General features: G+C 42.4%; 1 protein-coding gene across 1 annotated transcript in view; it reads left to right on the forward strand.

The window, feature by feature from the left end:
* Positions 1-27,976, forward strand: part of mnat1 (MNAT1 component of CDK activating kinase) — a 42,415-nt gene that overhangs the window by 882 nt on the left and 13,557 nt on the right. The window contains exons 2-6 of the mRNA XM_080479277.1: positions 9,179-9,331; positions 9,716-9,789; positions 11,688-11,791; positions 11,982-12,122; positions 14,035-14,166. Coding sequence (XP_080335403.1) covers positions 9,179-9,331; positions 9,716-9,789; positions 11,688-11,791; positions 11,982-12,122; positions 14,035-14,166 — 604 coding nt within the window. The remainder of the gene's footprint in view (positions 1-9,178; positions 9,332-9,715; positions 9,790-11,687; positions 11,792-11,981; positions 12,123-14,034; positions 14,167-27,976) is intronic.

Below are 27,976 nucleotides of genomic sequence, written 5' to 3' on the forward strand. Positions count from 1 at the left end.
ACATATTAATTGAGAACGTAAACAAGGACTCATATAGAGAGGAGACTTACTAAAAAGTGATAAAAATGTAAACTACATGAAGGAGTTTCTGTGTTATTTCAACTACTAATTGTTAACATTTATAAATGTCTTTATTGCTTTTCATTGCAAAGCTAGACGATTATTTCTCTTTACAAAGAAGCGTGTATGACTGGTTGGTTATGTAATGTCATACTAATACTAGCTGGAAAATTTCCACATCAAAATTGTCTTTAATCCAATTAGTGAGCTTTTCAATAGATTAATAAACAACTTAAGTGTTGCAAAACAAGAAAACTAATCTAGTCAGTTACTACATAATAAAATATTTATTTTGGATTTTTTCTTGCATTGAAAAGCATACAAAAATATCAAGCTTTGAGTTTGATTTGGTTTTCTTCTTATAAAGCAACGTGCACCTCTTTTTCCAATGCAATGCTTTACATAACTTGAACCAGTGACTCCGCAAGGTTCACACAATGTGGCAAAGCAGATTACAGTTGGCTGAATACCCACCATGTGAGCAATAAACAAAATATTCCAGTTTATGTCACAAGATTTAAGTCAGAACTAACAGATTGTTAAAAGCAGTGTGTTTTTGAAGGTGTTTGACTCTTCGCTGACAATCAGTATATGTTCTTACCACTAATCAACTCTAGCTTTAATGGAGGGGTTTAACATATTGGCTCCATGCTCATGTTATTGCTGATAAAAATGGCACTTTGTTGGTTCTTGATAACAAGACGCTGTTTGTTTCCACACCTCTGCATTGAAGCTGTTACTCCTGAGAAATGTGACTTTTCTTGTGAAAATACACAAACTTTGTGTGCTGAGGTTTTCACATATTTTCAGCTGGGATATGTGAAAATGAAAATACATTGTCTTGGACAAAAAATAAGAATGACAGTTACTTAGAATTACCATTTGTGTTGATAACAAGTGAATACATTTTAGTCTTTTATGTAAAGATGCTTTATACTCAATCACATGACAGCATTTCAAACTATTCCGGTTCAAAAGCATTGTCAGCTGCAGTGTACAACAAGACCCGGCATAAACGTGAAAACCACTGTGTGCATATGACAGGATCTGTTCTGGACTGGTTAAAGAGCTGGCTTGTAGAGAATGGATCTATATACTTTAGCATTTTCAATGTACATTTACTTCCACCCTCATGCACTAGTTGTGACGGATGCACGCAATTTATAAAGCAACATGAGGCTCAATATTCTGCCAAAGTTTATTTCGACACATTGCGAGCTCAAGATGGGAATCAAACCACCGACACATAAAGTTAATTTATTTGATCGATATGAGCTTGAAGTGGAGAAACGTTCTCTGCAGCCAGCAGTGGAACTTGATCACTCTATAACTTTATATCGTGTCAGTGGTGCTAACCACTTCATCACCATGTCTCCTGCAGTTTTATTCATGAATATGAATTATCCACAGGACTTTTTGAGATTATCTTAAAATAATGAACTGATCTAGACTCATGCTGCACTGCGTTCATAGAGCAGGATCACCACCACGCCCCGTCTTTTGTGCCCTATTCACTAACACTGTGCGCCATAAAGCCACAGGAACTACTGTCTCACCATTAATACCATTATAGAGCTCATCCCAGTGACCATCATTCTAACAACTGAAGACTATCCAAAAGCTATTTAAGCAGCAAAATATCTTTATTTTAACTGCTGAAGCTCTGTAGTAGATCTTCTGTGAGAAGATCTGAAACTTAACCTCATTTCAACTTTTTCAAAATGATTTTATTGATCATTTCAGCTTATAAATCGGGAAGAATAAAAAAAAATCCAGTATCTCAAAATATTCGAGATAATGAGAACAAATGTTTTTCCATTTTTTTCTTACCAGAGGACATGGCTATCACAATTAAAACAACAACAACAAAAATGCTGGTTTTCCTGCAGTTCTGCTCCCATCTCTGTAAGAACCCAAGGTTTAGGGTAAATGCACAGAAATAGTTGTATTTTTTTACACTTGGCAATGAATCCTCTTTATTTTCACCCTGTTCAAATGGAGGAACATGTTCTCCAGGAGCACTATTCTGTGCCTTTGCGAGCTTGATGAAGGCATCTTTTCGACCCTGTCTGTTTATTGACCGTACCGTCAGGAAGTGGTCGTGCTTTGTCATCAGGTCAGCCGGCTCATAACTCAGCGCCTGCGTCTGAACGCAGAGCTACACACAGAAAATTAAAACGATTCTGCAATGAAGCAATTTGGAGCGACGTCCTCGCCGGGGTCACCTTGGATTTCTTCCTCGGAGTCAGTGCGACGGTGAATTTATGCACCACTTGAAAACTGCTGTAGTCTCAAACCATATTAGTATTTCCATCACAGTTGTTGTTTGGCTTTTTGTTTGCAGCGAGTCTGGCTGAAGGATATGAAGGCATGTGCTGCAGCTACAGAGTGCCTTTCAATTTCACACTTACTGATTTCCCATTTGGTGTAATCAACAATTTTGTACAGCAAAAGTTAGCAAAAAAATAAATGTTAAAGAAAAAAGTGTGAGAGGGAAAGATATTTATATACATACAAAGTTTTTGTGCAGACACAACTCAGCATCTTTAACTTCTATTGACCCAACAAAATTAGATTTGATTCTCATGCTTACACATGCTTACCAAGAAACACACTATAAAATAAACTCGTGCTGTCAAACTATTAAAAGTTTTAATCATATTAATCACAGGGTTACTGTGGATTAATTTCGATTTTCCATCCATCCATCCATCCATCCATCCATCCATCCATCCATCCATCCATCCATCCATCCATCCATCCATCCATCTTCTATCCCGCTTATCCAGTTCAAGGTCACGAGGCGCTGAAGCTGATCCCAATGTACTGTGGGCAAGGGCAGGATAAACCCTGGACAGATCGCCAGTCTGTCACAGGGATTTTGATTAATCACGATTAAATTTCATTCTTTTTTAATCTATATTAATCGAGTTTCATTTTGCATGAGTCTTGAGCACTCATGCAAACAGCAAACAGACTCAAGACAGAAGGGAATATATGTACACTCAACATGTTTATTAAACGCATGTAATAGTTTATGTTAACAAAAAAACTTCTGTCTTTTTCAAAACAAACATTTATCCATAATTATGTGTTCCTGTTACTCCCTTTTCAGAAGCTACTGAGACAACTTAACTTGTTGACATTATCCGAGAGGAGACGCGTCACTCGGGTCTGTCTGCTCCAGGAGTTCAAACTAAACCAACATGGCAGCTCGGTCACAAACGTTCTCTTACATCACTAAAACACTTTAGCAAAAAGTATTTCTGAAATCATTTGAGGCCAGAAATACGCTGTACAGTTGCTGAATCTGTCCTCGTTTTAGTTCCACTACAGCTAGTTTAGATGTTTTACGAAAGTTTCGTGATGCGTCGGACCTCCGCTCTGCTTCATTTGCATAAAAATGGGTTGGATTCTGCTTTATGCAAATTACCTCTGGCTATCTCCTAGGTAGACAATGAATGGGATGCGAGAAATTGACGGATCCTGTGGACACGTACTTTCATTATGCACTGCGGATGGGTTAATAGCGTTAAAAGTTTCAAATCAGATTAATCACGGTGGTAGATTAATCTATGTAAACACATTCAGAAAAGTACTTAACCTAAATAGTAAACTGTTAGTTAAAGTTATGTTAAATTCAGGCCCCGTCTACACGAGCCAAAACTGCATGTAGTACATACGCCAGGCCTTCAGGGGTGCCAAATACACCATCAACGCAGAAGAAGAGATGGAGCACATAGAAATTTAGAATTAGATTCTTGTTTATAGACTTCATATAACCCTGAGTGATGTAGGTCTATGCTCCTGCTCCTCCTCTGGCTAGCGTCAGTAGCTATTGCAACTTGACCGGAGCATGTTATTCGTGACTGGACTGCGGTGGGTGTTGATTACATCATCTTTTTTCAACAGATGATTGTCTTTGCAGTCCACAGTTCAAAGCCGAGCGGGGGTTTTAGAATTTACAGCTGCTAGTTTAGGGGCGCTGTCGCCTCAAACACACACTGACTAGAGAGGAAGCGAAGAAGAAACCAGAAACTCGCCTCATTGATTGGTCCGGACCGAAAGCGGAAGTTCCGCTGCTTTAGCCCGTGGTGGTTAGGCTAGTTAGCTCATGGCTAATGGGTAGCCACAATAAACAACTGCGATATATACAGTAGTCTTCAGACCAGATATCAATCAGCGCCTTTGTCACTTCTACTTTCTCACTAATTCTTGCTGACTGCGCCACGTCTGGCCGCAAGATGTTTTCCAACTTTTTCTTTCTGCATCTAATTCTTCTGATCCATGCAGTTATCTTTGTTTGTTTACTACCCAGAATTCTATTCTGTCCTCTCACCCTGCCCGCTAGAAAGATTGTTTGTAAAGGAACCGAGACCGAGGTTTTTATGGGGACTAGAGTCTTGTTTGCGCCGGTTCAGAGTTCATGGGCGTGTTCTCATCGCCCAAATGAAACGTTTTTTTTCTTGAAGAGAACTGCCGTCCGGACCAAACAGGGGAATATGAACACGCCCTTAAAAGCCTGATGGAGCTCTAACAAAGCATTTTCACTCTTATTTGTCAATGCCTCCATTCTTCTCATATCACTTCGAGATAATGGCGAGTCATTTCTTTGCCCACTAAACACGCATATTTGAGTCGAGTAGACTAAAAAGAGAAAATTCTCTTTTAAGAACTGGCCCCAAAAATATAGTATCCATTACGATCCATTTGAAGACTAGTTACATTTTTAAACAACTCTATCAGGTTTTAATGTCTGCTGAAGTTGGAGGCTCTTTGCTCCCTGCAGCACGGTGGAGGTTAGCATTGAGCATCGTCCCAGCAGCATGTATTCAGACTCTTTCAGTAACTTCCTGAACCTTTGACACTTCATTAAGTGAAGTGAAGCAGACTGTGTTATCTTCTTAGAGTTTCTCCATGTCATTTGGTGCAGTTTAATATGCGAACGGTTGCATTTATGTGACTGTGCATTGCAGCAGTGGAGTGATTGTATACCGGGCTTCCTCCGACACAGCCTTGTTTTCGTTATGTGAATAAATATTTTGCAGGCTTAGCGAGACAAGTGAGGACCTTTTTTTGTACTTTGGGAAAAATGGACAGTTAGCTGAGTCGGGTTGGACTGTCGGTTCTGCGTCATTCATTTCAATAAGTTGATAAGCTCGTCTCTTCCTGGGCCCGACGGAGAGCCCGTTCCATTCTGGGCTGACCAGCCTTTGGCGGTGCATTGCATTATTAAGCTTCTCCATGCATCTAAATTTAAACCCCAGCACAGCACATTTTGTATCCCTGTCACCAGGGGCATTTGATGTGCGTTATTTATTACCTTTGCACAATGACACTGGGCTCAGTGTCCTTTGGCATTTGACACTGGGCATAGGCAGAAAAAAAACAGTTGTGGTTTTGGCAGACAGTGGCGTAGGGACAGTGGACAGAGTGGCTGACAGGACAGACACACCTCATTAGATACAAGTGACAGTTCTACATTGTTTTTTAAGGTTGAGATCCTCTTCAGAAATAGTTTTAGGGGGTGTCTATTAGTGCAGCAGTGACAACTGGCTTCATTTTTCTTCTTGGTGCTTCCAGAAATTGAATGGACAATCAGAATGGACACCCTGCAATAGAAAGAATTTAGTCTTACAGTGTTGGAATAAAATGTTTTAAGACTTCTCCACTTGCTCATAGCTTTTTTGATGGCTATAGCTCTGGTGGTAGAAGACATGCATGGACAATACGTGGAAAACTGATACAGTGCACCTCTTTTACTTGGCAGCAGATCTTAATTCACCTCATTATTTCAATAATTCGGCCTGTTTTCACAAGTCAGAAGAACTCACAATAACGACAAAAAAATCGACACAATAATGTCAACAAACTCTTCCACTTCTGAAATGCTTGTGGTGGAACCCACACACGTGGCGTGCATGTGATCAAGAATAAAACATAAATATGATTAACAATCATGGTGCAGATGCTCCTGGTTAAAATTTGGTCCTAAAATAGAAGGAACACTGTTATTTGTAAGTGAAAATACCTCTTGGCCTTATTCTTTTGTTTATAAAAAGCAAGTCATAATCAACATTTCACTGCTTTGTCTAAAGCTAGCAGTCTTCAGCAAAATGTTGCTTAAAAAGAAAGATTGATGCAGACTGTAGATAATGGACGTATTTAGTGAATTGAAAGTTGGCAGCTGCATACATAGTTTGTGAAAAACAGATTGTTCAGCAATTATAATCTGAATTCATCGTCATCACATAAAACATGCTGAGATATACAGTTAGTGGTCGTCTCTCAGGAGCATGCAAACCTAATGGCTGTATGAAGTGATGTGTCATTATTGGGCCAATATTAGTAGGACTTATTGCTTGTCTATGCATGAACCAGATCAACTGGGCCTGGTTATATGTGCTGGAAGACCTCCTTCCCCTTATACAGGTGGCTTCATCTTATTGCTTGGCCCTTCAGTCCTACTTTGTCTCATGGCCCCATCAGGACAATGATTGCCCACCTTGTCTAAGCAGTCATACGCTGGGGCAATAATTTTCTGACAGGTGCAGATATTTTTGGTCACAGAGAGTCGTAACAGAGCTAAATGTCATTCACAGCTAGCCTCTGATTACTCCAAGTTTATCCAGGAACTATCCCGAGACAGCTCTTATTGTGATAGAAACCTGGACAGAGCTGTACTAGAAATAAACTCTTGTCCATTTGTGAAGCTTTTTTATTGGACGGGGAAAAGATGCTGGCAATGTCACTGGGGGACGATGGGTGGAGGTGGCAGAGTCTCTTTGCTGAGCCAGGACCCTGTTTATCTTCCTCTTACCACCCCCTTCTCTGAGCTGCTGACAGCTGCAGATGGAAGAGATAGCAGCCTGGAGCTCCGAGTGGGACAGGTGAGAGAGGGAGGAGCTGGGAGCGTTGAGGCAGCCACAACAGCCTTGGGACACGGAGATGCTAAGCAGCTGGAGATCTGTCGTATCTCTTCAAGGTGTGATCTGTGTCTGCGGTAAAGTAGCGTAGCATTGGCAGTGAGTTGTGGGTCCCCTCTTTGATTAAAAATGACAAGAGGCACACAGTCTGGAAGCTGAAGCTGAGAGAGATCGACCTTCAGATGGCAGACAGCAAATTGACTGAAAGTCTCCTCCCTCCTTTTAGACGGTCACCACTTTGCTCTAGAGTTACACAGGATTTCCCCTTTGGAGAGTTCTGTTGTGTGGTCCATTTATGGGGCAGGGGGCAAGCTACGCCCCAATCCTCGCCCCGTGTTGATGAATGGGCTCTTTGTGGGCCTGTGGAAACAAGCTGAATCCTTCTATCTACCTCCATATGGCAAGGCCTATAGATCTCCTGTAGCCCGAGGCCGTGGCGAACATCTGCCTCTTCCAGGGGCTCCTCGTGCTCTGAAGCACCAACTGGACAACGCAGATGTTTCCGCCCTTCATTCAGCTTTCTTTTTTTTTCTTTTTTTATTTCACTGCTTCATGTAAGCCTGAACAGACAGACTTACCAGCGTGCCATGTATTTGTTGTAAAGCTGTGGGAGCTGTCACACTTGGCAGGTTGGGCTTGTTTTACCCTGATCTGAGACGCTAGGTGTAAACAAACAAACCCCCTACCGCTGCAGTTTCACCTTAAACTGCTTTTCTTTTGCTTTGAATCCTGCTGATGAAGTGAATCATCGCACAGGATCTTTCTAATACGCTCCATTCCCAGGCAGCTTCAGTCCTGGCAGCAGTGTCTCCAGCTCAGTCCTTGACTTCTGGAAAGAAATGACTCAACCACACCATCAATGACTCTTGGTGAAATATCTGTCTTTTTTCCCTCCGCTTTGCTGTATTTTATTATGAAAACTGTCAACACTCACAAGCAGATAGTGCCATTTGGAAACCAGATGTCTAGTTTTGTAAAGTTGGTCACAAGCAGGAAGGTGGATTCCTGTGGAAATAAAGCTCCACAGAGACTTAATTAAAAGAGCGGACTGGGCAAACGTTTATCCAGGCGCTCCTCCCCATCAGGGGAGATAAAGGAGCACTCCCATTGTCCTCGGCATCCACTCCTCACTGGAGTGTGAGTGATGGGTAAACGCCTACCTGCATGAAGGTGTGATTGATGGCTCAACTTGGGATTGTGGCCTCAGGTAGGTCTGCCGATTGGTTGCCATGGCGTTTGTCATGATGGCGCGTGGAGTGAACCTTCCCGTTTGAACCCGCGTCCCTTCCTTTTTGTTCAGAACGGGTCACGGTTGGAGAGACGTGCTCTTTACTGACGAGAGCTAGTGATTCATAGTTGTGCATATGAGGAACTAAAGGCCACCTGAAAAAGTCATCATGACTGTGCTGTACAGCTACATATTTTATCTTGGAAAGTAATTGTATCATTAAACAGATTTATAGTGAATACTTTGATCAGCAACAGCCTGGCTTTCCATGCTATGTAAAAATGTGGTCTAAACCTCTTCATAATAAAGCCTTCTTTCATTTAGGTACTACATCAGGAATAATGATGACATTTTCTGCCAGGAAGAGAAAAAAACTGCAATACTTCGTGAACATGCTGTTGCTTTTTTCAAGCTAGATTTTAATAAAAGCCTTGATCACGGATGCCAAATTAACTGAACATACCGAAGTATACAATTGCGCAAAATGCTGCAGTTGTCCATTTTTGAGCTTTTTTTTTTTTTTTTTTTTTCCACACTACATAACACTTAGTCCCCTAATGATAGACTGCACTGTGAATTACCGAGCTGGTTTTTATCATATTATGCAACGCGGCAGAATGACTGAGGTCTGTTAAAATAACAATAATGTAAATGTTTTTCCAGTGCAGACAGACACTCCACTGTCGGACTAATTTCCTCTTGTTTGAGAGTGGGAAGCAGCCTAATCGACATTCCAATCATAATCCCGGCCATCTTTGAGCACTCAGAGGAAAGTATCATGCACCCCATTATCACCCTTTGCGTCTGATGATGGCTTACAGACACTCGAAAAAAAAACGAACACAATTTGGCTTTTCTCTGAGGAAAATAGTGTTTTAGCAGCCACACTGAGGAGGGTCACCTCGGGAAGCACCCAGCTCAGCTCCCTCCTGATGTCTCTGCTGCTGTCTGTTTCCCTGCTCAGATGCGAGAACTGCGTGGAGATGCTGTTCGTGCGCGGCTCGGGGAACTGCGTGCAGTGCGACACGCCCCTGAGGAAGAACAACTTCCGCGTGCAGCTCTTCGAGGACCCCACCATAGACAAGGAGGTGGAGATCCGCAAGAGGGTCCTGAAGATGTGAGTGAGGGCGACCGGGGAGGGTGCCGGGTGCGGCTCTGTGTGTTTAAGTGTCATCCAATGCCTCCTCCCACTTCTTAAGCACCTTTGTCTTTCTCATTACCCTGTTTGTTTTGTAGACAATGAGTCTCCCCGGGGGGGCTCAAACTGGAAGGCTCTTTCTCTGCCAGATTTTTACTCCTCATCCCCTCCCCGCCCTCTTCCTCTCCCTCTTATCATTTCTTTAATAGCCCCTTAATTGACTATCTAATGCGAGTCTGTTAGCCAGTATGCAGACATGGTTATCATAAAATGGTTGATTTAATGGAAGCTATTAATGTCGGTGAATATTTGCTCTCATCGGGTTTTACTATTTGCATCATCATTTCTCTTCATCCTCTGCAGTTACAACAAGAGAGACTTTGACTTCCCCAGCCTGAGAGAATATAACGATTACCTGGAACAAGTGGAGGACATCGGTATGAGCTTGGAAATGTTATGCTGAGGTGAACTCTGGGGGGTTTACAGGCATGAGGGCCAGCCAGAGGCTGGGATTGGAGACTATCTCTGTTGATGTTTGCACATCATCCCACCCTGGACTCCTATGCTAGTTTCTAGCTTCCTCGTACGCCAGAGCTCTGCAGTGTTTCTGGTGTTGTGAAGTGGAAGTTATAAAAGAATCGCCCCGTTTCAGTCGATAAACTCAAGGCAGCTTCAATGTACCCAAGTTCAGCTTTAGAGTTTTCACGGCTGCATGCACAGTGACATGTTGGCATAAACAGTGTTTCCCTGTTGTTTTGACAGCAGGTCGAAGTTTTAAACTTTTAATGGTGGTACATGCAGCTCTGCTCTAGTATTGCCTGTGTGTATGAAGTTCTAAGTTTCATTTACACTCAAAAAGATCTAGTGCAATAACTGCTCCACTGCAACCAAGCATGAAGTGAAAAAACAGATTTTTCCAAGGAAATTACATCATTACAAGGCAGAGATTTTGACCACTGTAGGCAACAGGAAAGCAGCATAATTAGCTTGGATGCATTAAGAAAACCAGATATAATTTGTCCAGTTAGCCTTGCAGCTAGTTTGTCCCAGTAAACACTGCTGCTGGTCTATCCTAAAGGATAGCATAACTTTCTCAATGTCTTTCAATCATAAAGCCTCACAAGTAGATTCAGTCATTTAAGAAATTATTAGCTTTTAACATTAGCAGCATGTCCTCATTTTTGTCGTACGAGTTCATGGACAGCATGTAAGCAGTGTTTATCCATTCATCTGGATGAACACATATTGGTTGAATTGCGGTGAACGGACAACTCGTCCACCGACGACTTGTCCACAAAACTGCAAACCAGGACAACTCGTCCACACGATTCCACACAACTCATCCACGACAATCTTTTTTTTTAGCATTATTGAATTGAAGTAACGGATTTCAATGTATATTTTGGCCCATTTTGAAAGGATTATTAAGTGTATTTGACACAAAAAAGATAAGATATTAAGTTTACTTGACACAAAAACATAAACATTGGCAGCTGGCCAGAGCGCAAACTCAACGGGGGCGCACCGTGCACTGGCTCAGATGCGGTCTTCAGAAATACGGTTTTCAGAAATGTATTTCTGAAAACCAATTAGCCGTAAAGTTAAAACGCTGCTTCATGATGATGACTTTGAGTGATGCGTTCAGGTTCTCGTTAACATGTCGGAAGCCCGCCTTCCGGCATGTTAACGAGCTGCAGGGCTCATACAGTAGCGACGTTACCTGCTTTTTCAGCATTATTGATTTGAAGGATTGGATTTCAAAGTATCTTTGTAATGGTGTAAGACATTGTAGTGCTCCGATGTCGGAATGAGATGACGCTGCTTCGTAGCTGACCACTTTGAGTCATGTCCACAAAGAAGACCATTGTTCACGAGAAACAAAGCCATATGATACTATACTAAATATATATGGACATATACTAGATATATGAAACATATATAAAATATCAATTAGAAATTATATGTAAAACTACATTGTACAGGATTTATTTTCTCCCCGAAATTCTGAAATCTTATCCGTGGACCAGTTGTCCGCCAAGGGTGCTGTCCGTGGACGAGTTGTCCTACAATCGTTGAATGTGCTGCACACTGTGCTTGCCAGTGTTTATTAATCAAAATCACTCAGAGTTTTAGTCTTTTTTTTTTCATCAAAAAGGATTTGAGATAATTGTTAAATTTCCAGTTGTGATTTTTGGACTGGACATCTTTTTTGTAATTACCCTTTTTCTATATTATGACAAACCAGCATTGCTACTCAATGAAAGTAAAACCTCATATTAGTGGATCTGCTGATTTAGGGTGTTTGAGTGCTTGATATATTGTCTTCTCCGTCTAGTGTTTAACCTCACAAACAACATCGATGTGGAGAACACGAAGCTGAGGATGGAACAGTACCAAAGGGAAAACAGAGATCTCATCCAAAAAAATAAGGCGAAGCTCGTATGTACTTTAGACTGTATTCTATCACACATGCATGATACCTTTACAAATAATGATGTTAGAATAAACAGAGATTCTTCATGTTTGCTCCCTTCTTACTCTTGGGAGGCCAGATTATGGGATCAAGTGCGGCAGCACAGCTCTGCGAGAACTGGTGTGGCTTCATCGTCTTGTTTCTGTGACTCCTCAGACACGAGAGCAGGAGGAGCTGGAGGAGCTGCTGCTACAGGAGCAGCAGGGCAACGAGCAGCGCAGACTGGTGGTACTGCAGGAGGAGCAGAGGCAGCTACAGGCCAAGAGGAAGAACAAACAGGCTCTGCTTGATGAGCTGGTGAGATACGCACAGGTCACATGTGCATAGGAAGACGCGTCGAGTAATGTGAAGAGCAAGTGACAATTTGACAGATGTTCCGTGTTTAACACACATACTTGGAGACACACAAACACACGGCTGGCCTGAAGGTTCATGACTGAGATCATTAAGAGCTTATTAGCAGTCATTGTGCTGCAGGCTGCATTGTTCTCATTCTGTGATTCTAAAGCCTTTTGGCTCCATTGTGTTGAGCTACAGGCTTTGAAAGTTATTGTTCCTGCAGAGCAGGCTGCTGAAGGACCATCACAGATAGCAGCTAAGCTGTGTGTTTGTTTGTTTAAGGCACAGGGCCTGTTGACTGTAGGCAGATGAGATCAGCTCTCAGATCCCCCCCCACACCCCCACACCCGCCCCGCCCCGCCCCCCAGGGAATCTCCTGAGCTCTGACATCTGTACACCGCAGTGGCCGAGAGCGCAAACGACAGTAGATTGAGACGATGCTGATTTGTAGTGGCTTAATGATCGGGAAAACAGACCAGAGGGGAACGTGGAGCATATTTATTTTTTCAAGATATTTGATGAAGCAGATGGACACATCTACATTCTGACCACTGCATCAACATACGGTTGCAAAAAGTCACTGTAAACACAAAAGGATGTACTGACGTGAGAAGTTGGCAGGTTGTTCAAGAGTTTTGGGAGTAACTCCTTATAAAGTTACATTTAGAGAAATTTCAGAAACATACAAGTGTCTGATTCTTTTATAAAATACTTGTTTTGTGGTGAAGATGTTGATTTTATCCTGAAGGGAAATTTTAACTTGAAACTTCACGACAAACAATAACTTAACGCTTTTGTATCTGAATTTGCTGCGTAAAGTTATTGAGTAGGTTAAAAGTACTTAGCTGAGTCAATACTCAGACATGAAACTAATAAAGCACATTTATTTAAAGATATTGTTTATTTTAAAAACAGTGGGTTCATTGTAACTCTGTATTTATAGGCATTAAAGGATGGAAATTAACCAAATAATAAAAATGTTTCTATTTTCTGCACTTTTCCTGAAGACTAATGTCTAAGGTTTGCACATTGAAGGCATATATAGTTGCATTAAAAAAATATTGGAAATATAGCATTGTTACAGCTTCGTTCGCCATGTTGTTAGTTTATCCCAGATGTTTTACTTCTGGTCATTGTTCAGTCATACATCTGTTTCTTTCTGGATGCTTTGCTGAGATTTGCATTGTTGCAGAAACGTGCGCTCACCTCACAGGAGAGATCACAGTCAAACGTACGGAAATAAATCATGCCCGGTTGAGTGAAACAGACTGAAATGATTTGTGTGCTACACCGTCTTCCTCCAACTGACATGTACTTCAGAGATGCCATCAAAACTAAAACATGAGTCACTTTTCCAAGTAATTCCACTATGTTTCAAAGAAGTAACTGAACAAGTCAATTTTCTGTAACTTGCATTTAAATTGCCTGAAAGTGCGCAGACTGTCCCACCATGGCTGTCTACCCTGTCACAAACGTCCGACCTCCTCAGTGGACAGTGTGTCCAAGCTTGTGCTCCTACACCTCCGTGCTTGGCAACGCTCCACAGAAGAAAGTGAAACGTTCGACCTTGCATTTAATGGAGGTGAAGGCGGTGCTCTGCACTTGAAGCAGCGTCCCTCCTCCGCTGCCACGGTTTTCTTAATATGGCTTTCTTTACTAATGTGGCAGCGAGCCTGAACCGCACAAAGCTGCTGGTTATCGAGTTACACACTGATGCCTGCTCATGTTTTCATCTCCTCTCAATAGATGCAAGCGTCAGCCATTTCTTTTCTTTTCTGGGTGAAAAGTTTCTAATCAAACATTTTGTTCCATGTGTCACAAATTTGGAGTGAAAATCTCACAAAATCCCATTTCCTGCTTGTTTCTCCAGGAGCAGTCTCAGCTTCCCGCCACCCTCTTACTCGCCCAACATAAAGTACGAGCTGCGCAGCTGGAGACCCAGATTGAGCATCAGAAACAAGTTGTGAAGCCCACCAATATATTTTCAACTGGCATCCAAATGGTAAGTACCGCACCAATATGTACCCTAGTTTAGACCTGGAGTGGACCCTTATTTTCCCCAACAGAGTCACATGACAGACGGGAAAAATAAGGCTGCCAAATTCAAATTAAACGTGAATCACTTCTATTGAATGCATCATGTACGCTCAGTTTCTTCTGATTCAACATTTTGGTCAGTTAAGGACAACCATATGTGACCTGCAGGTCTGATAGTGAAGTTATTCCTCCCTCCTGGAAAAAAAGAAATCTTTGAGAATTTGCACAAACATGAACTGTGAAGCTGCTCGTGATCTTGCAGATTTTCCTGCTGATTTAGTGGCTGAGACGCAGCATGGAAGGTGGCAGTCACACAAAAAAGGAATATACTGTAAGTGGGTCAAGTAAAAGAACGTTAATATAACAACTTAAATATAATTCTTAGCTTAATGACAAACTGTAAAAACACTAAGAGGGAAAACACTGGCAGTGCATCACAACTATGCAAACAAAAGATTCCCATGTTTTCTAAAGACGTATAAACAAGCACATCTTTTTTTAACAAAATGACTTTCTATCCTGAAATATTGGTGAAAGTTCAAAGACGACAAGCCCAGCTCTGAAAAACACCAAATTCTTTTCATGAGATAAATAATGATTGTTCATGACAATAGAAATATTGCTTCTGTATGACTAATACTAATATATAGCACAAATTCCTCATTGTGATGTATGCAGGTTATGTCCTTGTAAAAACCTAAATCATCGCACATGTGTCCTGAATGGTTCTGTATCTTAACAAACTACTGCAGTAGAAAGGTTTACATCTCCCATCTGAATTTGGCCGTGATTAACTCAATTTATTGCTAATTACTTCCAATAATGATCACATTAGTCACATTAGGGCCAACTGTTTGGTTTGTGCTTTAAAGGAGCACATGCTGCCTTTCAAGATACTCCACTGTATCCCACCGCTCATTTCTTACTCTGATTGGTGGTTAATGGGAAAAAGACAGAAAATGCCTATAAGAAAACCGTAACACTGTTTTTGAAATAGCCATACTTAATTTGAATACTATATAACATGAGATAAAGGAGGTTTAAAACTCTATTTGAAAAATTGATGGTGGATCTGAGTGTTTAAAGTCATGATGGAATTTTTATTTTGGTGCTAATTTAAGCTTTATGTGGAGCTCATGTTGACAATAGAGTAGTGATAACAGCCCACACCTTGAAAAGGAGGCCGTTCCGCCACGTCTGGTGCTTCTTCTTTGTGGGAACAGGCCCTCGACCCTTCATTCATGTCATCACATTCCTCCAGGCGAGTGGAGGGTCTCACAGAGGGAACATGGGGGCTCGGGGTGTTTGCACACTGTGTCTTGAGAGACCTTCCACTTGGCTGCCGTTCAGGTTTTCAGTCGTTTATTTTCATTTTACAGTGATGAGATAGCCTGTGTCATCATCCCCCCCCCCCCCCCCCCCCCCAACAGCAACCCTCATGAGGTATGGTTGTCTTCCCACAGTTCAGTGGTGCGTGGGAGAGATATCTGCTTAGTGCTTACCTAAACTCAAGATGGAACTTGATTTTGACATGCTCGGGTATAACTAAACTTTCTCTTCAAGAGCCAGATATCTCATTTACCAACTCTTTGAACACATTGCTCTGACTTTCCCTCCTTGTTTTATGGTGTGAAGTTAAAGTTGCTGATGGGGAGAGAAGCAGCATGATGGTGTTGCTCTTGGCTGCTTCTGCAGCTGTTTTTCCCCTCGCTTCTCTCGTCACATTTCTCTTCATCTTCCCGTCCCCGGGCTCCTGTTGGTGGAGCCGAGCTCTCGCCATGCATCTGCTCTGGTTTGGACTCGAAGACTTGAGTCAGGGGAGCATGTGGGTTTGGATTTCCCTTCACCTCAAAGTCCATAAGAATGACTTCTGTTTGACTTGGTGAGGTTTCAGCACAGAGCGGCGGATTCCTGCAGATTGCTGGAATTCATTTATCTGCTTGGTTGTGGTCCCTTGATCCGAGCTGAAGTTCACTTTTCCCTCAGCAGAAATTAGAACAGACAAATGTAAAAACACATTTTTAAAGATGGGACACACTTGTATAATATTGGGCAGCAGTAATATAATCTAATACTCTAATGTTAAACCATGCTTAGAAATTTATATGAGTATCGTGTGTGTGTGTGTGTGTGTGTGTGTGTGTGTGTGTGTGTGTGTGTGTGTGTGTGTGTGTGTGTGTGTGTGTGTGTGTGTGTGTGTGTGTGTGTGTGTGTGTGTGTGTGTTTCAGCAGCTTGAAAGCCTTTCTTTGACTTCATTGAGATTCATTTAACACATTAACTCGTCACTGTAAAGTCTCTTCTTCTGACAGTACCGCCCCAAAAACTGATTATTATTCTAGAAATATGAATGGAATTTCGGCTACTGAAGTTTTCATTAAGCGGTTGTGGAGCTGCTGTCTCTCTGAAGCTGCTGTTAGCTTTAAGTGTGATGCAGCCTCGATAGTTCCAGGAATGTACTTTGTAGTCTCTGAATATACAATAGCTTATACCTTTCTATACCAGAGAGCAGTCTGCATTGTTGCTGCTTCTTCTCATTATTTATTAATCAGTTTCCTTTCGGAACAGATGCTATGCCAACTTCTGCGTACCTTGGCTTTTTAAATATCAGAGTTGAATAATGACTTACCTCAACAAAACAAAATATGTGTGCACCATAACTTAATATATTCTGAATGAGAGTTACTTATTTGACTTATCAATACAGTTCTGAAAGCTGAGATACTGTGCTACCTCAGAATCACTGAGCCTTTCAAAGTAACTCCATGACTTTCTCAGGATCTAGTAACTGTATCCATGTACATTTCGTTAAAGTAACATGGCTGGTGATATGTAAGTTTTACTAGCGATTTAAACTGCTTTGTTGACTAGTAAACACCCAAGAATCTCTTTTAAAGTACAGTCACAAGTAAGAAGCAGGTTTTGACAGTGATGAATGGATTTCAGGCTGATGTCTGACCTTTTGTTTTTTTCACCTGAAAGTTTTTGGTGATGATCAAGTTCACCAGCTGCTTCAACCCGGGCCAAGGTGAGCCATCACTGATGGAATGACATATCTGTTTGTGTCTGCGGGAACGTGGGGATGCCAATTCCTCCTCAGCTTCCAAACCGTTCCAGACTTTATTTAAAGAGTGATCTAATGTTGGCTGTAGCTGTGATATGTTGTCGAGTGGGAAAATGTGAAGGGACGTCTCAGCTGTGCTGGCACAGCTCTTTGCCAGGGTGGTTTTCTCGGCGTTGGTGAATGGAGTTCCAGACACAGAGCGGGATATTTCTGATTGAACTGTAACCGTTGAACGGATGCTTGAGGAAGTTTTGTCAGTTCTGAGGGAAAGTTGTCTTCGTCCAGGTGTGATGGGAGGTAGAATAGGCCTGGTCTTGCCTCAGGAATGGTTTGGAATCACTCACTAATCCGTCACTTTGTAGGCACTCTATTGAACACACACACACACACACACACACACACACACACACACACACACACACACACACACACACACACACACACACACACACACACACACACACACACACACACACACACACACACACACACACACACACACACACACACACACACACACACACACACACACACACACACACGAGTACCCTCCCCCCCAGTCTGAGTAAACATCCTTTGAAGAATAAAGTGTCTTTTTAAAATTGATGTCCGCTGAAATCAAAGGAGACACATTGCGTGGGAGGTAGGTGACTATTCACTGTTTAAACAGGTTATTTGTTGATGTCTGACACATAAGAGCCGACTCTGTGCCAAACATGATGACTAGACTCCCGCTGCGGGGCACCTGCTCCCAGCACAACAAAGATATGGGTTTTGCTTAATTGGCATGTGAATTATACACTGTTTCAATATAAATGTTACAGCGTATGATTGTATTTAGTTGTGTTGACTTTGTTTGTGCCAATAAAGTGTCTTTCTGGTCTGAGCGTTTGTGCAGTTGGGGATTGTTCTCAGCTGCCACAGTGTACCATTCCTGAACGCTGATGACCGATGGGGAATCTCTCCACCTTGGGCAGCTTTCAGCGCCACCTTAAATGAAAGGTCCCGGGCTCAGGGACCCAATCCGCTCCTCACAGGCGACAGAGCAGCTGACATACCTGACGAGGTCGGCATGGGCACCTAATGAAAGCAGGAGGCCGTCACATACATAAACAAAGTGCTCCTCACACAATCAGCCAAATGTGGGTGGAAAGTTTATCCCTAAACATAGATGTGTAGCATGCTGAAATAACCTCGGGTTCTCTCTGGCGTTAGTCCAGTCTGACCGTGGTATTTGCCTGCCACAGAAAACGCAGGCAGGCACGCACACACACTAACACACACACACACACACACACACACACACACACACACACACACACACACACACACACACACACACACACACACACACACACACACACACACACACACACACACACACACACACACACACACACACACACACACACACACACACACACACACTGTTGTTTGCTCAGGCCTGTTTCACTAGGTTAAGTCGTCCTCTTAAGTGACCTCTGGCTAAGTAGATGTACCTGTCAGTGCAGGACAGGCTCTTTCATACTGTACAGGCAGACTGGACTAACCTGTTCTGCTGGAGCATTTGTTGCCTCTGTAACCCCCACTCACTCTACTTCTGGCTTATCTTCAAGTCACTTTTTCTAACTTGAGGTAAAATGTCACTAAGAGACACACATTTTGCAGTTTCACATTCACATAACACCAAAGCTGGTGTTTTTTATTTTGTGAATGGAGTGATTATTGCGCTTTGACCTTTTCCCTTCTTGCTGGGCTGTTGGCATGCAGGGGGACTCGGGGAGAGAGGGTCACCTCAGGGGGGAAAAGAGAAGTGTCAGCCCTGATTGGCACCAGCACATGTGGGCATTCACACCTCTGCTTCTACCTCTGGCTTGGCCCCGTTTAGGTTGGCCTCAACAACCCCGGCCCGCAGGCAGGCCAGCCCGGCCCGGCCCGGCCCCGCAGAAAAAGGAGTTGTCAGCTTTAGGGGCTTTGCGCTGGGGCAGCTGCCACTGGTCAGGCAGATATATTTAAACTTGTAAGGCAAGGGGAGGCACTGGGCGGGCGGCAGTTTTTACACTTGCTACTTACTGCTCAGTGGGCCAGTGGGCACCCCAAAGCTCTTTATCCACACAGAAGCACGGGCAGTGCCAGGGCAGAAGGTGGAAGTGAGGGCTGAGAATGGGACAGCCCCTAACGAGGACCATTATTTTTATCCCCTATACAATGCAGACCACTGTTCTCCTTTCCATTGTTCTCATTATCACTTAGTGCATTAGTGACACAGGCCTCACTAGCTCTGGAGCTGTGGCTCCCCCAAACCCTGGGGAACCCAGTAAGTGTTTGTGGTTTTGTGTGGATGTGGATGTGGATTTGTGTGTAGATGTGGTGGGAGGTGCTGATGGAGAGGTTAGTCTGTGCAACCTTCATGAGTCCTGCTGAGCTGCAAAGTCAGAGGAGAGATGGGGGGTGGGGTTGTCTGGAGAGTGCTGATTGTGCTCTGGTTGCATGTGTGCATGTGTGTCATGTTCACATTGTGTGTAGTGACCCACAGCTTTGAACTTTTGATCATGAGTGACATTGTGACCTTTTAATATGACCTTCACCTTGCTGGACTCCTGTTGATCATTCAAATGACCTAACAGCATTTTTCACAATTTACGGTAAACAACATCTATTTATAAAACATAATCAACTGCCATTTTCGCCAAGGGTCGACATAGACGAAGGGAAACGACACACATTCCACATCCAGACCAACTGCCTTTATTCATTTATTGAGTTTGGTGATCCAATGATTTTATTTCATCATTTGAAAGAACACAAGATAAGATAATATTGTTACCTTCTTACACATTATCATCTGAACCATAGTTGAGAAGCCTGGCTTATTATAGAGTTTCACTCAGTAACTGGTGGCTCCCGTCTGCTGGTAACAAAAGCTGTCTGTCGAGCCGATTCTGATGTGGAGTTAGTTGGAGGGAGAAGGAAAGACGCTGATGTTGCACAATTGTGGCCGTTTATTCCTCTTTCAGTACACACTGGACTAACACTGGTCATTTCACACACTCCTGCAGTATGGCACCAAGGCAACAGGACAACAACAAACTACACTTCCCAAAACCAGCACATGCTACGACTCCATTTCCCACAATGCACTTGTCACTTAAAGTAACAATATGTAGCGGAATGAAAATTTGTAACAATTATTTTTGATCCAGATCACCACCAACATTTAATGGTTTCTTCCTTTGTTCAAAATGCACGTGTGTCCCAATTTTCATGAAGATCAGCTCATTAGGTTAGGGAGGCTGTCTCTGTGCCGTCTCTGTGTGTGGACCCCAGTCTGGCGAGCCCGACTGCTACAGTATTATAAATAATACAAAACTTTGACATGAAATGGGTAATGGTAGAGAACGTTGTTTAAGTTGGTGAAATTTTATGAATAGAATCAAGCAATCCACCAGCACTTGTGACACAGAACCAACCCTCAGTTTTTTAATACAGATTTGGCAGTCTGTGTTATTGTCTATGGCAGACGTGTCAAACTCGTTGTAGTTCAGAGGCCATACAGCCAATGTTATCTAGAATCCATTATACCAATAAAATGATGGACTACTCTTTTCATGTTAGTGTCAAGTAGTAGGAGTACATTTTGCAAAAAAATTGTTTACATTAATTTAAATATCTTTGTACAGCACCTGATCAAGCATAGAGATTTTTTTTTTTAAAAAGAAGAATGCATACAATTTTTCCACAATGTTTCCTGGTGTCAAATACAGTTATATCTTCAACAACAATGTCACCAATTTGGTATTTGCAAATGTCATCTCACAATTTGTCTGTAATTACTTTTTCAAATGTGTATAAAATATGCTAATCTGTTTTAACATTAGTACTTGTAACGAGATGTGTACAAAGATATTCACAGTTGAAAAGTCTACTTATTTGGTTTCATGTGCTGAAAATACAGACAAAAATCAAGTTTACCCAAAGACCTGTTTGTTACCATTCCATTAGGGCTAGAGAAATTATTTGTGAATGTGGTGTATTTTTTGAGGAAATACATTACTTATCACTCATGACACACATTTACGTATACAGTACTGTACAGTACAGTGTATTAAATAAAGTTTATTTTACGATATGAGCTGATTGTTTCTCAAGGCTAAGCATTTATTTTTCTTGTCTACACCCTGCCCCACATTGTCAAGTAAGCTCAAACACTCTGGGGCATAGCGCCGCCTGATGGCTTGCAGATGACGTAACTACTGAGGTACAGAGCAGCAGAGTGGTACGCAGCCAGAATGGATGAGCCTGTGAATCTGAGCTCAGGGCACAAAAACCCGTGCGTTACAGGTAGAATCCTCTCATGGCAGAAGTGTAGCAAAAGGTGCGTGTAAAAAGAGGCAATTGTGAAGCTGCTCCTAATTGGTGATTCATCTGTATGTTCAGCACTTATAGCTGCACACTTAGACTTTTCAACTATGAATATCTATCTAATTCCAGATACACTCATTTTGATATGGATTTTTTCGATTCCGGTTCACGTTGACAAATTCTTTTACACACTGACAAATCTCACTTCGGATACACAGATTGAAATACAGACGGACAACTCTCCATATGCACTGACAAATAGTTTTGCTCCAGTAATGCCACCGTGGAGGAGGATCTAGGACAGGGGTGTCAAAGGTACAGCCAGCGTACCAGAATCGCCCATCTGGCCCAGAAGATGAAATTTGCCTACTGTGCGAAATTATAATAACTGCATTACATCTATTTGACCACCAGGGGCACACAGCAGTATATAAGTCTTCTTTGCACTTCAGTTTGTAGTATGTGGTGAGTCAGTTCAAGTGATCAGGATAACTCCAGGTGGCCAAATGTTTTATTCAGATTTCAGGTTTTTCACCTGTTGTAAAAGGATTTCTCATTAATTATGAACCTTTTTATGATATATTAATACTTTGTTACTTAGCTTATATTGTTGAAGGCCTGTTGCCTCTCAGGCCACACAGTTTCGGTAGCTGTCATTTTTTCACAAACTCACCACCTCAGGATGGATTCCATAATAATTCTACTTTACTGACAATAAGGTAACAAGCTTTCACAGCTATATCACTGATCTCCGGCTGTTACCGAAACAGCTGCTACTTTAAATGAAATAATATCAACGCTTATCTTTTGGGGAATCTTGCATGCGTTGTAATTCTGGGGTGCAAATCGAGCCTCTGGAGGGGCCGTGGGCGCCATGTTGGACACCACACACATGACCCAGGCAGAGACCTCTCATACCTCAGCAGTAATGACTTTTATGAGACCGCCTGTCCCATAAAAGGTGCATGAATGTCTGTCATGTCACTCTGTGGGATGTGCTAACCCCGTTACTTTCCCAGATGGCACTGCTGAGACGGACAGAGCAACGTAATGGTTCATTACAATCTGACTGACACTCAGCAAACCTGCCACTTCAACTATGAGATTAGATTTTCTATACGTGTGAAGTAATGCTGACCAGATCACCATAGCTTCATGTATACCTGAGGTAGAAGCACATCTGCAGGAGAAGTAGGAACACTCCCAATGGCGCAGTGGTGATTTCCTCACATCACCCTCCCCTATGGTTTTATTAAGATTGACGAGTCTCAGAGTTTCATTTTCGTGCCACTGGGGTATTATAAGAGTCTTAAATGCTGGTAACATAGACAAACTTGTAACGCACACAGTCCTGTGTACGGAGTAGAATGGACCTCCTTGATGATTAGAGCAGATGTTTGCATTGGCTCCTTCTGTGGTGTTGTTGCAATGGCCCCTAGTTCCTCAGCCATTTCTCCTCCACAGGGTCTGGCTGGGGGTCCGCTCTTCCCCCGCTTCAGTTGCTTTGTTTCACTGCAGCGTTTGGAGAACAACATTGGTATGCTGTAATTCACACAGGCTTTTAATGGGAGGTGATGAATTCATGATTGAAAGTTTCAGTATTATTATTATTAGACGTAGCGGAGGAGTTCTGTGAGGACACAGCTCTTTGTTCAGGACGGCTCCGCCTCCGTCAGAAAAATTAAGATGTTTTCCAGATTGTAAAATCATTAATCTTGTGAGTGTATGAGGACCTGCAAAGACTCTCAGTGTGTGTATCATGTGTTCAGGAGCATTTGTTTACACTGTGCCAGTTTTGAAGGTGCCCTTGCAGAGGAATGCAACAGAAACTTCTCCAGTCTGGGGCTGGGTCTCTTTTGTCTGTCACTTAAAAATCTGATTTATTGTACTTCAGTCATCTGCAACTTCCAATTTACGGCGCTCATTCCCTACCACTCTGCTGTTGGTGGATCCCCTGCCCCCCCCCCGGCCCTTTACTCCTCTTTGACGGCTGCAGTAGGGGAGTCAACAGTGCTGAAAGACTGAGAGAAGACTGAGAGACTGAAGGAGAGCGACTGGGATTGTGGGCCTGGGTTTCATTAGTCTGTGGTGGAGCTGCACTCTGTTGGATGAATGGATGGGACGGGATAACGGATCGCTGGCACCTCAGGGTTAAAGGTTGACTGAGAACCGTAGAAAACTGTGTCTAGTTTCTTTTAAGTTCCCCCATCCACTCTGAAAGCTTTCAAACTGTGTTTTGCTGATATCAACCACCTTTGGGTCCATTTTCCAAAATTTGTATTGAAGCAATTAGCTAATCATGAAGTTCAAGTGATTAAGACTGTTTTCACAAACTCAAATTAGAGCAGACTGTGATTGTTGCGTACTTGCAGTAGAAGTGTAAAGAATGAAGTGTAAACACTATCTGAACTCTGGTTCACTCAAAAACTAACCAAGTGAATTGGAAAAACAGGCCTCGGTTCGGTTCAGAACTAACTGTGGTGTGGTCCATTGACCTTCACTTCAAGACTAAATGCATCACGGACCAAAGAACTCCAAATGGTCCAAACACAGGACGTGCAGGCTGCAGAAGCTCAGGGTCCTTGCTTCAGATCATGGATGATGTGTGTGTGTGTGTGTGTATATAAGAGGAATCCGTTCTTTGCTGGGATGTTGAATGTCACTTTAATCCATGCATGTATCCCAGAAAACACAGTCCTTCCTGTATGGGCAGAATATGTACTGTATGTCGGGCCTCATGTTGCACCGAGACCTCGTTTTTTTTCATGCAAGTTTTCTTTCAAAGGATAGTACATATATTCTCCAGAAAAGTTGGGACATTGTGTGTGAAGGTAATGCATCCATCCATCTTGTTTACCGCTTTATTGTTTGGCGGGACGCGGGAGCCAATCGCATCTAACTATGGGCGAGTGCATGAGACAGACAACAATCCAAACTCACATTCAAACCTATACTATGTGGCAAACCCTGACGCAGACCGTTTACACTGGTCCGTATCATGCGTTTTCGGCTAACCACTCAAGATCAGATTGTGTTACTACCTCTAAGTCACGTCTGCTCATCGGCCTGTTTGCGATATGGGTCATCCAGCCGTCTTAAGGCACTGTATCTCTGCAAATCTCCAGGCACCAACATCCATGTTCTTCACCATAGTTTCTTTGGGAAGCTGGAAAGTTTTAACGACTGTATGATTCACATTGGTGCATTGTCTTAAACGAAAACACGGTGTGCACCGATGATGTTTACGTATTACTAATGACATTTTCCTGCGACGCCACCATCCCGGAATGCATTCGCGACTGATGCTGTTCATGCTCCAAAGCCTCTGTGGTCAGCTGCGTCCCTGACCACCTCAGGAAGTGGTTTGAAACTGAACTTTTGTGCCTGTTCACACTTGTCTTTAGGGCTCGACACCCAAATCTAATCACTCAAAACCCCCCAAAAATCACCAGGTGTAAATGGGCCTCAATACGTTTCAAAAATAGTTGGGACAGGGTCATGTTTACCATCCTGTTGCATCCCATCTTCATTTAAAGACTGTAAAGATCTATTAAGTGAGGAGATGACTTGAGTCCTGGGTCTTTGTTTCTGGATGTTTTTGTTTCGTGATGCTCTGAATGTTTTCTGTTACTGGACTGTGTAATGGCAGACAGGTCATTTCACAGCCTGGACTTTTCTACTGTGAAGTCATGTTAGTTTGATGGATGCAGTTTGTAGTTTCATGTCATCTTTCTGGAATATGAAGATCTTCCCTGAAATGGACTTTGTCAGGATGTGATGTTGCTGTAAAACCTTGAAGTACTTTTGAGCATTGATGGAGCTTTTGTTGTGTAAGCTGCCCACACCATGGGCACTAATGTAACCTCATACCATCAGAGATGAAGGCTTTACAACGGTCTTCGGAAAACAAACTGGATGGTCCCTCTCCTCTTCAGTCTGCAGGACACGACATCCTCTGGTCCAAATAGGATTTTATATCATGATCCATCTGACCACTGAAGTTTGACTCAGATCATTTTATACGAGCTTCAAGTTGTAATGTTTCTGTATTTTGTCCACATGTGGATTCCTTTTTTGTATGACGTAGCTTTGACGTACATGCTTTAACTTTTTGTGGTTGGTACAGTGAACTGTGGCAATCATTTCTATGAACGTGGAAGTGAAATAGAGTCGAGAATCACGTCTGTTTTTTGAGAACATGATGATCACCAGCGCCTTATTTTGATTATCGGACTTCGTACCTTCATACATTGATTTCTCCCCATTCTCTGGGTTCTTGGATGATATACATTGAAAAACTAATCACATTTTAAAAGTGAGGAACATATTTTTCTCAATTGTTGAGGAGTTTGTATACAGAGATTGGTAAACCTCTGATATCTGTGATGCGTTGCCCCTCACAAATACCTTTTATACCCAATCATTTCACTGAGATGTTCCCATCCATTTATCATGAGTGAAGGCAGGGTACCCTGTACAAATCTCTCTGGCCTATTTATCAAATGATATTCTAGTTTTTAATTCACACCAATTATTTTTCCAGTCTTGTGAGATGTGTGTGGTCATACAAAATCAGCTCATATTTTCCATGAAACGGCATAATGTCTCATTTCTAAACGTCTGATACATTAGTTTTATGCTCTAACGAATAGATTGTTTTTATGTTTATATTTAATATGAAGTCCCAGCTTTATTGGAGAATTGTGACTTTACGTCACATCATCTGTTGAATGTGTTTTGTTGAAATGTTTTATTCAGATATTAGTGGTGAGATCGCAAAGTGAATCGGACAGCAGTCCAGTTTGTCTTTCCTTCGGTCAGAAGTGTGAAGGCCACTCTCTCAAACGTAGAGTTCAGTGTTCGTAGAGGACAGGGCTTGATGTTCTGCTGTTGGAAGCATCACTAACATGTGTTAATGCGGCCCAGTAAGATGTCCTGTTCTGAGCAGTGACTCGCCTTTTAATCACTTCTTTAGTGGAAAAACCCTCTCTGACTGTAAATACACTGCCTCTGCCACTGTCCCCGCTGCTCCCCCGCCTGCTTGTGCAAATCTCTGCTGAATGCAACAGGTTCAGACTCGTCCTCCAGTCGAAAGTCATTCTGGGAGTACAATTCAGTAATATGAACAAAATCCTCTATCAACTGTGAGAGGATTTCAATCCCATAGTGAAGTTGTTGAACATACTGAGTTGGTGAAATCTATTTCTACATCTTGAATGTACATCTTAATTTTGATCCACCGTGTAAGTACTTTCTAAATGTTTTCTTTTTGTCCGTGTGTGTTCTGTCGAGTCTGACAATCCCACACACTGACCTGGCAGTGACAGTCACACCGCGGTGTGTTTGGCTTCATAACTGCACAGATTTTCCCATCAGTGTGCATCTCTTTGGTACTTTTGTAACTTCCAGCCCAGCTTTGGCTGGTGAATTTCCCGCGCGGGTGCGTGTGTGTGTGCTTGCCTGGGCCAAAGCGTGCATGAGGACAGGCAGTCTGAGGCCGCAGGGCACATGTTACTCGTTTACTTTGGTTTTCATCCTTCTCCTCTCTGTGTTCTGATGTTTATACTCCCCCACTACTTTTTACTTTTCTTCCACGCTTATCTTTTTATCTTCTCTTTGTCTCCAAGTTCCTTTACTACCTTGTAAAATAGTGAGTGTTTGTTTAAACATCATCTATTTAATTCCAGGTTTGTTTCATGGCTCGTCTTCTGAGTCTCATCACTTTAATGCTGTAGACAACTTAGCGGTCTAACGCTGCATGGAAATCCCCTCTTTGATGGCAGAGCCCCAAATCGAACAATCCTACAGTGTCCTTAAAAAGTCCCCTGGTTTTCAATCCATCACTAGAGTCAAGAGCGGAAGAAAATAAACCTGCCTGGCTGAAATCGCAGCTTTGAGCTGAATGTTTTTATTGGAGAGCCCAGTTTCCATGTCGGACATAGCAAGTTTTATCAGTGCAATACATTATACAGTGAGAAACTAGCGGCAGAGAGGCTGAATGAACTGGATTGTTTTAGGTGAAACCACGGAAGGATGAGGCAGACAGCAAAAAATCCCAGCTAAACCCACAAACAAAACAACCCAATCGCTATGTTCTTAAGTTATCACTTCATTTGTTTTTCGTGGTTTAATAGAAATCGCCAATAGCCATTTTTCTCCCAAAGCACACTTGCTTCATTCCTTGGAATTACGCTTGCCCAATCAAGCAGACCACAAACCTACAGTTTGGTATTAACAGTTCTTTCTCCTGGTTTAGATTTCCATCAAGGGAAGTTGTTGAGCTGCCAGCAGTGTGTTGGATGCTGAAAACATAAAAACATGCACAGTCATTGTCCGACCTCGGTTTCTCCA

Source organism: Lipophrys pholis (assembly GCF_963383615.2).
Source record: "Lipophrys pholis genome assembly, chromosome: 14".
NCBI classification, from domain to species: Eukaryota; Metazoa; Chordata; class Actinopteri; order Blenniiformes; family Blenniidae; genus Lipophrys; species Lipophrys pholis.